Here is an 11,523-nt window from a genome sequence, read left to right as displayed (position 1 = left end):
AGATCTTCATCTTTGTATAATAGAAATGTAGGCAGCCCTTTCTCTGCCAGTCCCTCTTCAAGAAACATGCTTGAGTTTCATTGAGGCAGATCCTGACACATAGGTCATCTACGACATTCAGACACTGCCTCAGTGCATTTCTGGAAAAGACCTTCACTATTTGCTTTTTGTCCAAAGTCTCTGCTGAACGGATGCTGTCCTCTGCACTAGCCCATATGTTCCAGAAGAATTGATGCACATTTCTCAGATCGAGAATCTGAAGTTTTTCCTGATGTAGCTGAAACACATGAATGTCCACAGACCCTTGTCCCATCCTGCAGGACAGTCAACGAGGGTCCAGAAGGTACCTGGAAGAGAATGGTGTACAAGAGATACGAAGAAGGACACCAAGACAAGAGTGTGATCAAGGTGACAAATTTAATGTTTATAGGCTCTTAGATACAGTAGCAAGGCAGGGGGAGGAGAAAGTCTTCGGGAGGCTGGGAGACCTTGATGTACTAGGCAATAGGGAAATTGGTTCATTCCTGTGGGATGTTGTTCTAGGTCTTTCTAAGAAAGGTGTCCCCTAGCAAGAAGGTCATAATCCGTGGGTCTGTAGGAAATCAGCTTTCAGCAAAAGTTCACAAACCCTGGGTCTGTATGGGTCTGTAGGAAGCTGGCTCTTTTGCAAAGGGTAAAAGCCCTAGGTATGTATGAAGCTAGCTCCAAACAAAAGGTCAGAAGCCTCCACTTGGCAAACCTGTTGGACCACCAGATTTGTATGAGCACTTCTGGCAAGCCTTGTTACTGAGCAACGCTGACCACAAGGTTGGTATAGGCACTTTAGCTACAACATTAGGTTTTTCTACTGAGCTTGTCTTTTAGGTGAACTTTCATGTGTTCTTTTTCTGTCCTAATTAGCTCAATGTTGGGGTCTCAGGCAAGTTGGCTCCCCACAGACTTTGAATCAGTTTTTATTACATATATCCACACTAATCTCACTCCCTTGATAAGGTGTATGATTTTTAAGCACCTGATATTCAAGGGGGACTAGGGATTGCTACAGAAGATTTCCAGAGCTTCTGTGCCCTAGATTACTTTTCCTTCACTAAGGTAAACTTTATTTCTCCTTAGACACATTGTTAGTGGTTGTGGGAATATCAGGGATAGGTTCATGATAGTGTGAGGCGACATCTACTCTAGTTCAATGTCAACTCTAATTTACATCTAATTGTCCTCAGTACAAGCAAACAGTAGTTTTCAAGAACCCTGTATGCTTGTAAAACGATTCTGCCTCTGATACACTCATGACACAGCCAATCTCCCCAATAATGTATATTGTATTCCCCACCTGCTTATTTCTACAGTATTTGAATATTACTTAACTGGTTTGAAATTTTCTTGCCAGTCTCATGTCTATTCAAGGTAGCATAGCTTGACAAGACAAAACAAAAAGAAAAAAAAAAGAAAAATAACAACTGTTCTCAGAAAAGCCTCCCCCCACTTATCCCTGTGGTGAATTCTGAGAACAACCACAGGGTGTCATCCTGACTTTGCCCAACCACTCAGTTCCTCCCCCTCTAAGACACATGCCAACTTAGCCTTTTCCTAGTGATTCGCCAAGGTTCGGTGTAGGGCTGGATGAGGAAAGTGACCAACAGAGCCAAAAACAGTCCCTTGAGCAGGCCAGCCAATACCTGACTAGATCCTTTTTCCTGTGTACCACCAATGAGAATAGTCCAGCTAACCCTGTTGCTGACGTCTGCCCTCTGTAACAAATAAAAGTTTTTTGGGTTCAGAGTTGCCTCTTCCTGCGTGAATGAGGAACCCCATGTACGTGGATTAAAAACCTTACACCCTCATGCTATTGCAGCGGCCACTTTGTCAATCTGTGCTCTGTGGGTTGTGCTCCTGAGGTGAGGCCACTTCGGGGTCGAACGACACAGCACTGCATGCAGCAGACAGGATGACCATACCTGGAACGTCACAATTCAAGTGTTAGAAGCAGGAGTATCAGTTAAAGGCGATGCTCAGACATATTGTAAATAGAAAGACATCCTGAGACTTATATAGGTCCATTTCTAAATAGACCCAAAGAAAAATATTAAACAGGCAGTCTGAGGGAGGTGCTGCCACTGCTGCCAGAAAACAAAGAGTGTGTCAGGTCAGATCAGGCAAGCACACTTGCTCCAGATGAAATCAGGAGAAGGCTCCACAATAATGAGCACCTGCTAATCATTTATTCCCAGCCTGATTTGGGAATGATGGCTGGAAATGATCTGTAACTACAGTTACTCGAAATCTGAGAGCTCCTTCTTATGTTCTTGTGCACCAGGCTTGCATGTGGTGCACATTCACATTTTCAGGGAAAACACCAGAACACAGAGAACAAATCTTTAAGAGACATAAATCTATAAGGAAACAATGGCAAACTCCTTTAATCCCTGCACTCTGGAGGCAAAGGTAAACTGAAGTCAGTGAGTTCAAGTCTAGCCCTATCTAAGTAGCTAATTATTAATCAGTGAAGCCGATGCAGTAAGGGTCTGCTTTAGAATTAATTCAGAGCTGGGTGGGCTGGCACATGACTTTAATTCTAGCACTCTTAAGGCACTGGGAGGTGCATCTTTAGATCCCAGACTGATCTACAAAATGAAGCATAGGGCAGTTAGGGCTTTAAAATGGAGAAACCCATCAAACCACCCCTTCTTGCCTCTCCACTCTGAGATTCCTTTACAGTGAGGGTTCCAGCCTTGGCATGACCAAGGCCTTCTACTCCCATTGGTACAAATTTTTTCTTTCTTTGTTTTGGTAAATATATGCTTAAAGTTTATGGTATAAAAATTGTTCAGGTTTTTTATTATTTTGACTTTTGTTTACTTGTTTTGCACAGGCTTTATTCTTTTCCTGAGCAGGGATAAGATAAAGTCAAGAGAAACCAGAAGGAAAGTGCTAAGGGACTATGTCAAGGGGAAGTTTCTTGAATGTTATTATTAGATATTCAGATAAGTAGATAGAATCATATCAAATTTCTACTTTGAAATCTCAACCTATAGGGTACTGAGATAACGGTTATGCATGATTACACCCTATTTAAAGGTATCCACAGATCCAGTGAATGGCTAGACAAACACTCTCTGAAGTGAAGCCAATCCATACATTTCTTGGAATGACTCAGGCTATTGGTATTGCTTTGGGAGCTCTATTTAGTGACTATTAAAAAAAAACAAAAGCAAACCATCAACACCCACATACATGTTCACAAAATGTTTGAAATGCAAATGGTTTAAAGATAATAGCAATCTGCTAAGTTTTATGCCAAAGAGACACCTGATCCTTGTGATTCTGTATCCTCAAGTGCTTTCCATTGTTAGACATGGGCCTGGAGGGATGATGGCTCAGGAATTAAGCATCTGCCTCCTCTTTCAGACAACCTGAGTTCAATTCTAGACAACCATCTGGTAGCTCACTATCATCTATACAGGGTTCTGAATCCTTTTTCTGTCATGCAAGCTTACAGGAAACAAAACATGTGTGTGTATATATATATATATATATGAACAGAAAAAAAAATGTTGTGCATTGACAAACTCCTAATTTCCTCTCACTCACCCATGGTGCAGGAGTATAAACTCTGGAGGCCAGAACAAAGCAGTCCATTGCTCTCCAACTGAGCTCAATGGACACACCTTAAACTCCGCATAGTCTCTTCACAGATGCACACAACTGGTATTGAACATCATCCCCATTTTTTTTAATCAATATATAATTTCTTTGTGAAATTTAGTTTTTTTCTTTAAAGACTTCTTCAGCTAGGTGTATATTTGCATGTGCATCATGTGGATTTGTGCATGTGAATGCTGGGATGCACACAGGTGGTCCTCTCATGTTAAGCCTGAGTACCATTTGAGCGCCATCTGATTATAAACTCTGTAAACCAAACTTGGGTCATCTGCAACAGTAGCATGTGCTCTTAACCCCTGAGCCATCTCTCACAAACTATGGGTTGTTTAAGAATATGAAAGCATGTTTACTGTGGGCTAATATTAGGGGAGTTCACTAGTCCCAAGGAACAAAGCCAGGGAATGTGACTTGCAGAGAGAAAGGCAGGTTGTGGGAGAAGACAGAAAGGATACAGAGAGAGGTTGCTTGGTTTTTTTTCTCTTCTTGTGTAACTTAGTCTAGCATAGGTGTCTACATGTGTCCCATGTTAACCATGTTAAGCGATAACTTTTTCCACCTTCCCGAGATTGTGAATTGTGATATTCCTGGCATCGATGTCTTCATTTTGACTTCTCTCCAAAGGACATTTGTTGTTCAGTTCTTAAATGTAGACATGTTGTTCAATTCAAACAATCACAATCATATTTAAATACAGGACACATGAAATATGTGTTCAATAATATAGCATAACAATAAATTATTTTATGCATAATTCACTATACAGAGAGAGGGTATAATGACTAGGCTGAGGGAGTTTGTATCTTTTATAACTGAAGTTCTGGTATATATTTTTTTAAATAAATGCTTTATGTAGTTGAGGCAACTCCATATTATTGGACACACACTCACAAACACACACACTCACAAATACACACACTATGATATATATATATAGTTATAAACTATGTATATATAACATATATAACTATTATATATATATCACCACATATATATATATATATATATATATATATATATATATATGTCTCATAGTGCTAGGCTGGACCAGATAGTAATCTTACTGAGGTTTGATAAAGTGATCAAGAGTTCAAAGCCAGAACGGAAAGCCTGTTTACTTTACCCTGTTGCTTTCTTCCTTATAGGTATCTCTGAGAGTTCCAAACTGCCATGTGGTTTGAATATACTGGATGTTACTAGTCTGTGATGCATTTAATCCTCCTTCTTAGATTGTGTATCTATATTTCTCACTTTAAATGTTGTGTGCATACAATGATCAGTCACCAAGAGGATTGTAATTGTAGCTCAGGCAATGAACAAGGAAAATATTTGTCAACAACATTTTTATTTTGTGTCAATTTCACCTGGAAGTTTGATACAGTCATAAAATACCAGTATCTTTCTATTCCTGGACCTATTGAAACTTCCTGACTCAGAACCTGGTAGTGAGGTTGTAACAATTAAAGACCCCAGAGAGAGAACATCCAGGTTTATCAGTATACAGCAAAGCATTTATTTACTATGTCCAGCCAAACTCTGATACTGACTCCAAAAGGACCCTGGTCCCACAATAGATACCACTGTTCCCCATGTCACGTTTGGCCTGCAAGATCCCAGTCTCTGTACATAATTTTTCCCCAAACATCTGAGCAGTATCAAAAGCCACAATCTCGAAAAACCCCACGAGAGATGTTTCCCAAGCCTGTTGTTTATTCCAATCCAGAAGTAATATTTCCCAAATTAATGCCAGCACCTGCAAAGTCTGATCACCTTGGTATAGACACAGTGCTTGGCACATCTTTGGCACATGTTTGAAGCAAAGGCGATGTTCTTGGGCTGCCTTATTGTCCTGACTGTATCCATGAGCTGAGAACAAAGTTGTGAAAATCTTTCTCTGGAGACATGGGACAACTCATAGCACTCCAGAGGAGCAGGGTATTGTTCCACAACGATCTTGTTCCAGTTGTCTGTGTGCTGCAAAAGGGCCCTTAGGATGTGCATGGAGAAGTCATTTTTGTAGAGGTTGATCTTGGTGAGCTAGGCATTGTCCGAGGGGCAGGAAGGAGGGCATTGAGTTGTGAGTCAATCATTCTACACCCCTCTAATTGCAGAATCTCTAGCGTGTCTTCCACTTTATGTAGCAGAGCTCTCAGAGGCATAAGATCCAGTGAATACAAGACTGTTCCTCTCAGATCCAGATGTTTTAACTGAAAGAGGCTCTCACAGCAGGACAAGGAATTCAAGTCTCTCTGTGAAGTTACGTAATTAGTGATGGAGAGGGTCTCCAAGCGCGTCATCAGGCACCTAGGGTTAGAACAGGGGGTTAGTTATGGATAGTTGTGTAATAGAAGTTTGGCTGGAATGTACATAGTGGTAGTAGGAACCAGGTACCCCAAGGTCAGTTTGACCAAATGACCAAGAACATCTTCTATGATGTTTCCTGTTGGAAACTGCTCGGGTCATTTCCCCTGCCACAGTTCATCTACTGGGCTCAATCTCAATCTCAAAACCAGTCCAGCCTATATGCCCAGAAAGCACACAGAACTCCCATCTCAAGAAAGTCCTGACAAGATGTCCACATTTGCTGTGCTCTCACTGAATCTGCATTCTATCATTCCCTCTACAGTCTTGATTGCTCCTCTTACAGCCCTAGTTGTACCCTTGTCCCATGCACTCAGTGCTACTTGGGCACTAAGCATTTCATCCATTAGAATTGTGAAAAGATCAAGGCTGTTCTCATAGATCTGAGCATATAGTTCATGTTCATACTGTGTTAGTGAGTTCCCCGACTCCTCAATACACGTTCCCCTGCCTGTTCTCTTTATATTTGATTGGGTGGGCATGATTCGAGTAAGAACTACAACCCAGCTTTACTATATCTGACATACTCTTCAAACCATATCTTTTCTGTAATTAATGAGTGCTCATTTGAGACTCTGAATAACTTGCAAAATTTACCCTGTATACCTTTAGTATACATGGAAAGAAGGCATAACTTCAAGAGTCTTATGAGTCTCTGAATGTTCATTCCTAGGGAATGCTAGCATCATGTCCCCACTAATCCTAAGATTTGAAATACAGGATTGATTGGTAGCAATCTCAGCTCTCCATTTTTGCTTACCCTAAAATCTGATGCATCTGGACTCTGAGGAAATGAACTTGACTCATGAAGAGATGCTGCAGACAGTTGAATTGAGAGAACTGAGAAATAAAATTGTTGACACTCCTGGTTTCTCTGACCCTTGTTCTTTCAATTGTAGAGAAGGTTGTCATATGGAGGGGTGCCAGGATAAGTTTGCGAAGATTTCTCATCTGTCCAAAGTAGTGAGCAAAATGTCTCAGCTGTAACAGAGTCCACTTGGTATGCAGTTCTAATTCTGCAATCTGCTCTCTGTCAAAAACATTCAAGATCCCTTTGATATCTTGGAATGGGAGAGACCAGATTTTCATCTTTATACAGCAGAAATGCAGGGAGCTCTTTCTTTGCTGTACCCAATTCAAGAAGTATGCTTGTGTTTTATTGAGGCTTAGTTTGAGGGACAGGTCAACTATGACCCTCAGACGCTGCCTCAGTGCATATCTGGGAAAGACCTTCACTGCTTGCTTCTTGTCCAGTGTCTCAGATGAACAGCCACTCTTCCCTTCATCAGCACATATGTTCCAGAAGGTATGGTGAACATTTCTCAGGTCCAAGACCTTAAGATTTTTCTCCCTGAATGTGAAACATATGAATGTCAGCAGACCCTCAGTCAGCTTTTATGACATGTATCAAAACTTAGCTCTCTCACTCTTGCTAAGGTGTATGTTTTTAAGCACCTGATATCCAAGTGGGCCTCAGGTATGCCACAGTGACTTTTGCAGGCTTATGTATACTTGATTTTTTTCATTAAGGTAAATTTATTTCCCCTTAGTCACATTGTTAGTGGCTGTGGGAGTGTCAGGGAGAGGCTCATTCTAGTATGAAGCAACATCTATCTACTCTACTCCACATTCAATTCTAATTTGTATTGACTTGTCCTCAGTTCAAGAGAACATTAGCTTTTAAGAACCCTGTATCCCTGTATGATAATTATTCTAGCAGAAGCATCTGATCCACTTATGACACAGTCAATCTCCCTGATAATTTCTATTTTGTACCCAATGTGCTTTCTTCTACAATACATGGATATTGCTTACCTGTGCTGAAACTCTTCTTTCAGTCCCATGTCTACTCCATCTAGCAAAGTCTTGTAGATTTCCAGGTTGGGTGTCTCCATCAGTGCCCCCACTGCGAGACGGGGGAAAGGCCAAACTGCCACCATTTCCTTCACTATGTTGATGTGTCTTCCTGCAAATGCCTCCTTGAACACTTCTGGGAAGAGCACAGCAGGGAGCTCCCCAAGATAGGACATGGCCATGGCCTCATTTCTCAGCAGACTACGCACTGCCAGCTCCTGAAGTGTGGGTGGAGTCTGAATATTCATCTTCTAAGGTCAACAGTCAGAATGCTCTAGGGGAAGGAGACAGAAAAAAAATGTACTTTAAAGACAAAATTTATGAAACTTCCTCACGATGACAACAATGATGAAGCTTCTGAGATACTGCTCTGGCAATGGTGGAGACATCATTTTACCTCTTCATCCTAAACTGGTCATGTAAAGATAGACTCCCACACTGGCATCATGGGAGATTTTCAATCACTTAAATGGGTATATAAATTTCCTGACAAAATATTTCAACAGTGACACTTTCTTTAAAAAAATAATAAAAGAGAGGTAGAAAAATGGGAGAGATGTCCAGGACCGAATGTGGATGACAATGTTTTAAATATACAACAGAAGGGAGATCGAATGTGAAGAGACCACCACCAGTCGATAGGCATGGCTCCCAGTTGAAGGATGGCAAAAGGAAAAACAGGGACAAAAAAGGAGTAGGGACTGAAGGAATGGCCATCTAAAGACCACCTACTTGGTATATGTCCCATTAACAGTCACCAAACCCCAACACTACTGCTGATGTCTAGATGTGCTTACAGACAGTAGTAGCCTGGAATGGCTGTCCTCTGAGAGGCTGTGCTAGCACCACTATCAGATAAATGGAGACACTCACAGGCAACCAGTTTGACTGAGCTTGGGGATCTCAATGGGACAGATATGGTGGAACTGAAGGAGCTCAATAACCTTGCAACCCAATAGGAATAACAGCAATATCAACTAACTGGACCAAGCAGAGCTGCAACAGACCAACCACCAAACAAAAAGTATTGTTGGATTTATGATTCCAGATAAATATGTAAAAAAGTGTTGCATTATCTGGCATCAATGGGAGGAGAGGTGCTTGTTCCTTTGGAGGATTGTTGCCCAGGTAATATAGATGCTAACGGTGTGAGATAGGAATAGGTGAGTGTTTGTGGGGAGCACCTCTTTAGAGTCAAAGGAGAGGGAGGTCAGAAGGGGACTTGTGGAGGGCAGAGCATCTCTCCCAGTGATCATTCCTTTCTGAAATCCCTTTCAACTTTCTTAAAAACATTGGATGACATGTCCCTCCATGACACACTTTTAAAATTGTTTTGAAAACATTTTAGTACTACACAGACTTGCCTCACACTTTATATTAGAGCCAAAGATTACATCATATTTCTAGGCCTTTACTCAGACTCACATGTTGTGGAAGGAAATGCATGCCCCCATCAGTGTAGATCATGCAGTGATCTATCTATCTATCTATCTATCTATCTATCTATCTATCTATCTATCTATCTATCTATCTATTCTTTTGTGCATTATAAGCAAGGACTTTACTCCGTGAGTTACAGTGTTATGGGAGGGAAATGTTAGTGGTTGCCCCCCAAAATCAACCTGATCTGATGTGATACAACTAACAGCAGGTTTTTGCTCTATTCAAGCCAGCTCTGCTCCACCTCCACCACACAGGAAAGTTTTGGTGGTGGGGGAGCCCCAAATGTCTATTAAGGCAAGGCTTTATAGGAAGCAGCAAGCAGAGGTTAAATGTGCAAGCATCTAATTGGAAAGCTACTGTGGCCTTTACCATAATTGGCCAGTGCAAGGGGACAAACATAAACTTAATTTTTGTTCCACTCTGCATTGGTGGTTCTAACACACGGTATGGTCTTGTAACTGGAGGGTGCAGGTTTGTTGGAAAAAAACCTAATGATATTGGTCTGGTTGAGGTTATAACCTGGAGATGCTGGTCTTGTTGAGGATTAGACTAGACATTTGGTTTTGTTAGTGGGCAACTTTGAAAGTAATAAAATGTACCAGTTGTTAGTTTACCTGAGTTCACACATAGGTCAGGTTCTCTAAAATGGAGTCTGAACTTAAAAGATTAGGCATTTCAGCAGACAGATAAATCTTTGCCAAAATGAATGCAAGATATCCTCCTGCCTCAGCCTTCTCAATGTTGCCATAGTAGAAGATGGCAAAGCATGAAGCTCAACTCTTTATTCCAGACCAGACCAATCATCATGTAATTTGTTTGTCACGTCCTCTTACAATGGCATTTTATGGTATTGTGCAGGCATTTTCAAGAATAGATTAAGGACTCCAGGTGACTTTCCTGGTAAACAATGCTGGTAATAAATGATGAAAACACAGTCAGGTGACTTGGCTCTCATAGTAATCCTCCCAACAGGAAAGGAAGGCCAAGGCAGCAGGATCTGTGAGATGGAATTCTAACTTGACCCTAGTTATAGAACCCCAGACCAGCAAGTGTGCTAGAAATCTTTTTCTATTATACACAGAGTAGGACTAAGCAGCAGGATTTCAGCCTCACCCAAGTCCTGAGGAAACCTTCATCCAAAGACAGAACTCACAAAAACAAACAAACAAACAAATAAATCAAAACCAAACAAGAAAACCTGTCAGGCTGTCCATTCTCCTACTCTGAAGTGCATGAAAGAAAATTATCAAGTCACCAGGACAGGGCTTCTACATAGTTGGTTAAATCCTGCTGGCCATCCAGCTGAATCTAATGTGCTCCACCCCTGCATGGAATTCCTCAAGGACATCCTGGGCAAGCTTTTCAGAGAGACACAAGTCAATTACAGATGAGCTCTAGAAAAAAAGCTTGTAAGAATATAACATCATAAGGTGTCAATCCCTTCTCTTTGAGGCCAAAGCAGGGACCTAAAGAAAGTCCTTTTCCCACCATTGGTTCTTTAGACAAATGTCTTTATGCTCCATGGGGTTGAAAATTTTCAAGCTTCTTAAAAAAAATTCGCAGTCTTTATCTCTGACCCAATGTACTTGTGGCCCTTCCCTTAATAACTGTGGTGCCTACCAACATGTCAAGGTCAAAGCTAGCCCTTAGGCTCCCGAATTCCATGCTCATGAGCCCCACCCAACTCAAAGTTTATTTTCTCTTTGTCTCATTTTACTCTGAAAATCTTTCTTTCCACTATTGATTTCTCTTTCCTTTTCCCAGGAGACATCCTTAGCACTTTCGAAGAAACACTTTGTCTCTTGATCTAAGGAACTTTGACTCTCTACTACATCCATTTTTATTCATAAATTCCAAGGACAAGTGACTGAACTGCCTATTTAACACCCAACTCTAATTGTAGGTATTTGTTTTGGTGAGACAGCATTACATTATGTAGGCTAGGTTACACTCATTTTTGGGGACATCCTTATTCAGTCCCCTGAAGCTTACATCACCACCCTGGATCACCTCTACCACTGTACTTTCCAAGAATGCTATCTTAGTTCATTTGTGTTCATGCATGTAGAGGAGGGAGAAATGGAACCTGAAGTGGTTTCTCTCAGTATACCTGTGGGCCTCACTATTGAATTCAGGCTGGGCAGTGTTATAAGACCCCATAGTGGCCTTACCTCAGAGTAGCATGGTCTTTGAACCAAAGGGAGGGAG

At 41.2% G+C, this 11,523-nt stretch overlaps 1 protein-coding gene across 1 annotated transcript; it reads right to left on the bottom strand.

Moving 5' to 3' along the window:
- Nucleotides 1-1,863: 1,863 nt before the first annotated feature.
- Nucleotides 1,864-8,120, bottom strand: LOC116911990 (PRAME family member 20-like). Its single transcript, XM_032915896.1, is given in 6 exon segments — nt 1,864-1,955; nt 5,236-5,359; nt 5,428-5,696; nt 5,699-5,961; nt 6,779-7,369; nt 7,834-8,120. Coding segments are annotated over 6 exon segments (1,626 nt in total).
- Between the last annotated feature and the right edge of the window lie 3,403 nt (nt 8,121-11,523).

Source organism: Rattus rattus, chromosome 11 (assembly GCF_011064425.1).
Source record: "Rattus rattus isolate New Zealand chromosome 11, Rrattus_CSIRO_v1, whole genome shotgun sequence".
Taxonomy (NCBI): Eukaryota; Metazoa; Chordata; class Mammalia; order Rodentia; family Muridae; genus Rattus; species Rattus rattus.
The sequence above is the reverse complement of the archived record's forward strand: the minus strand, read 5'-3'. Positions and strand labels throughout refer to the sequence as shown.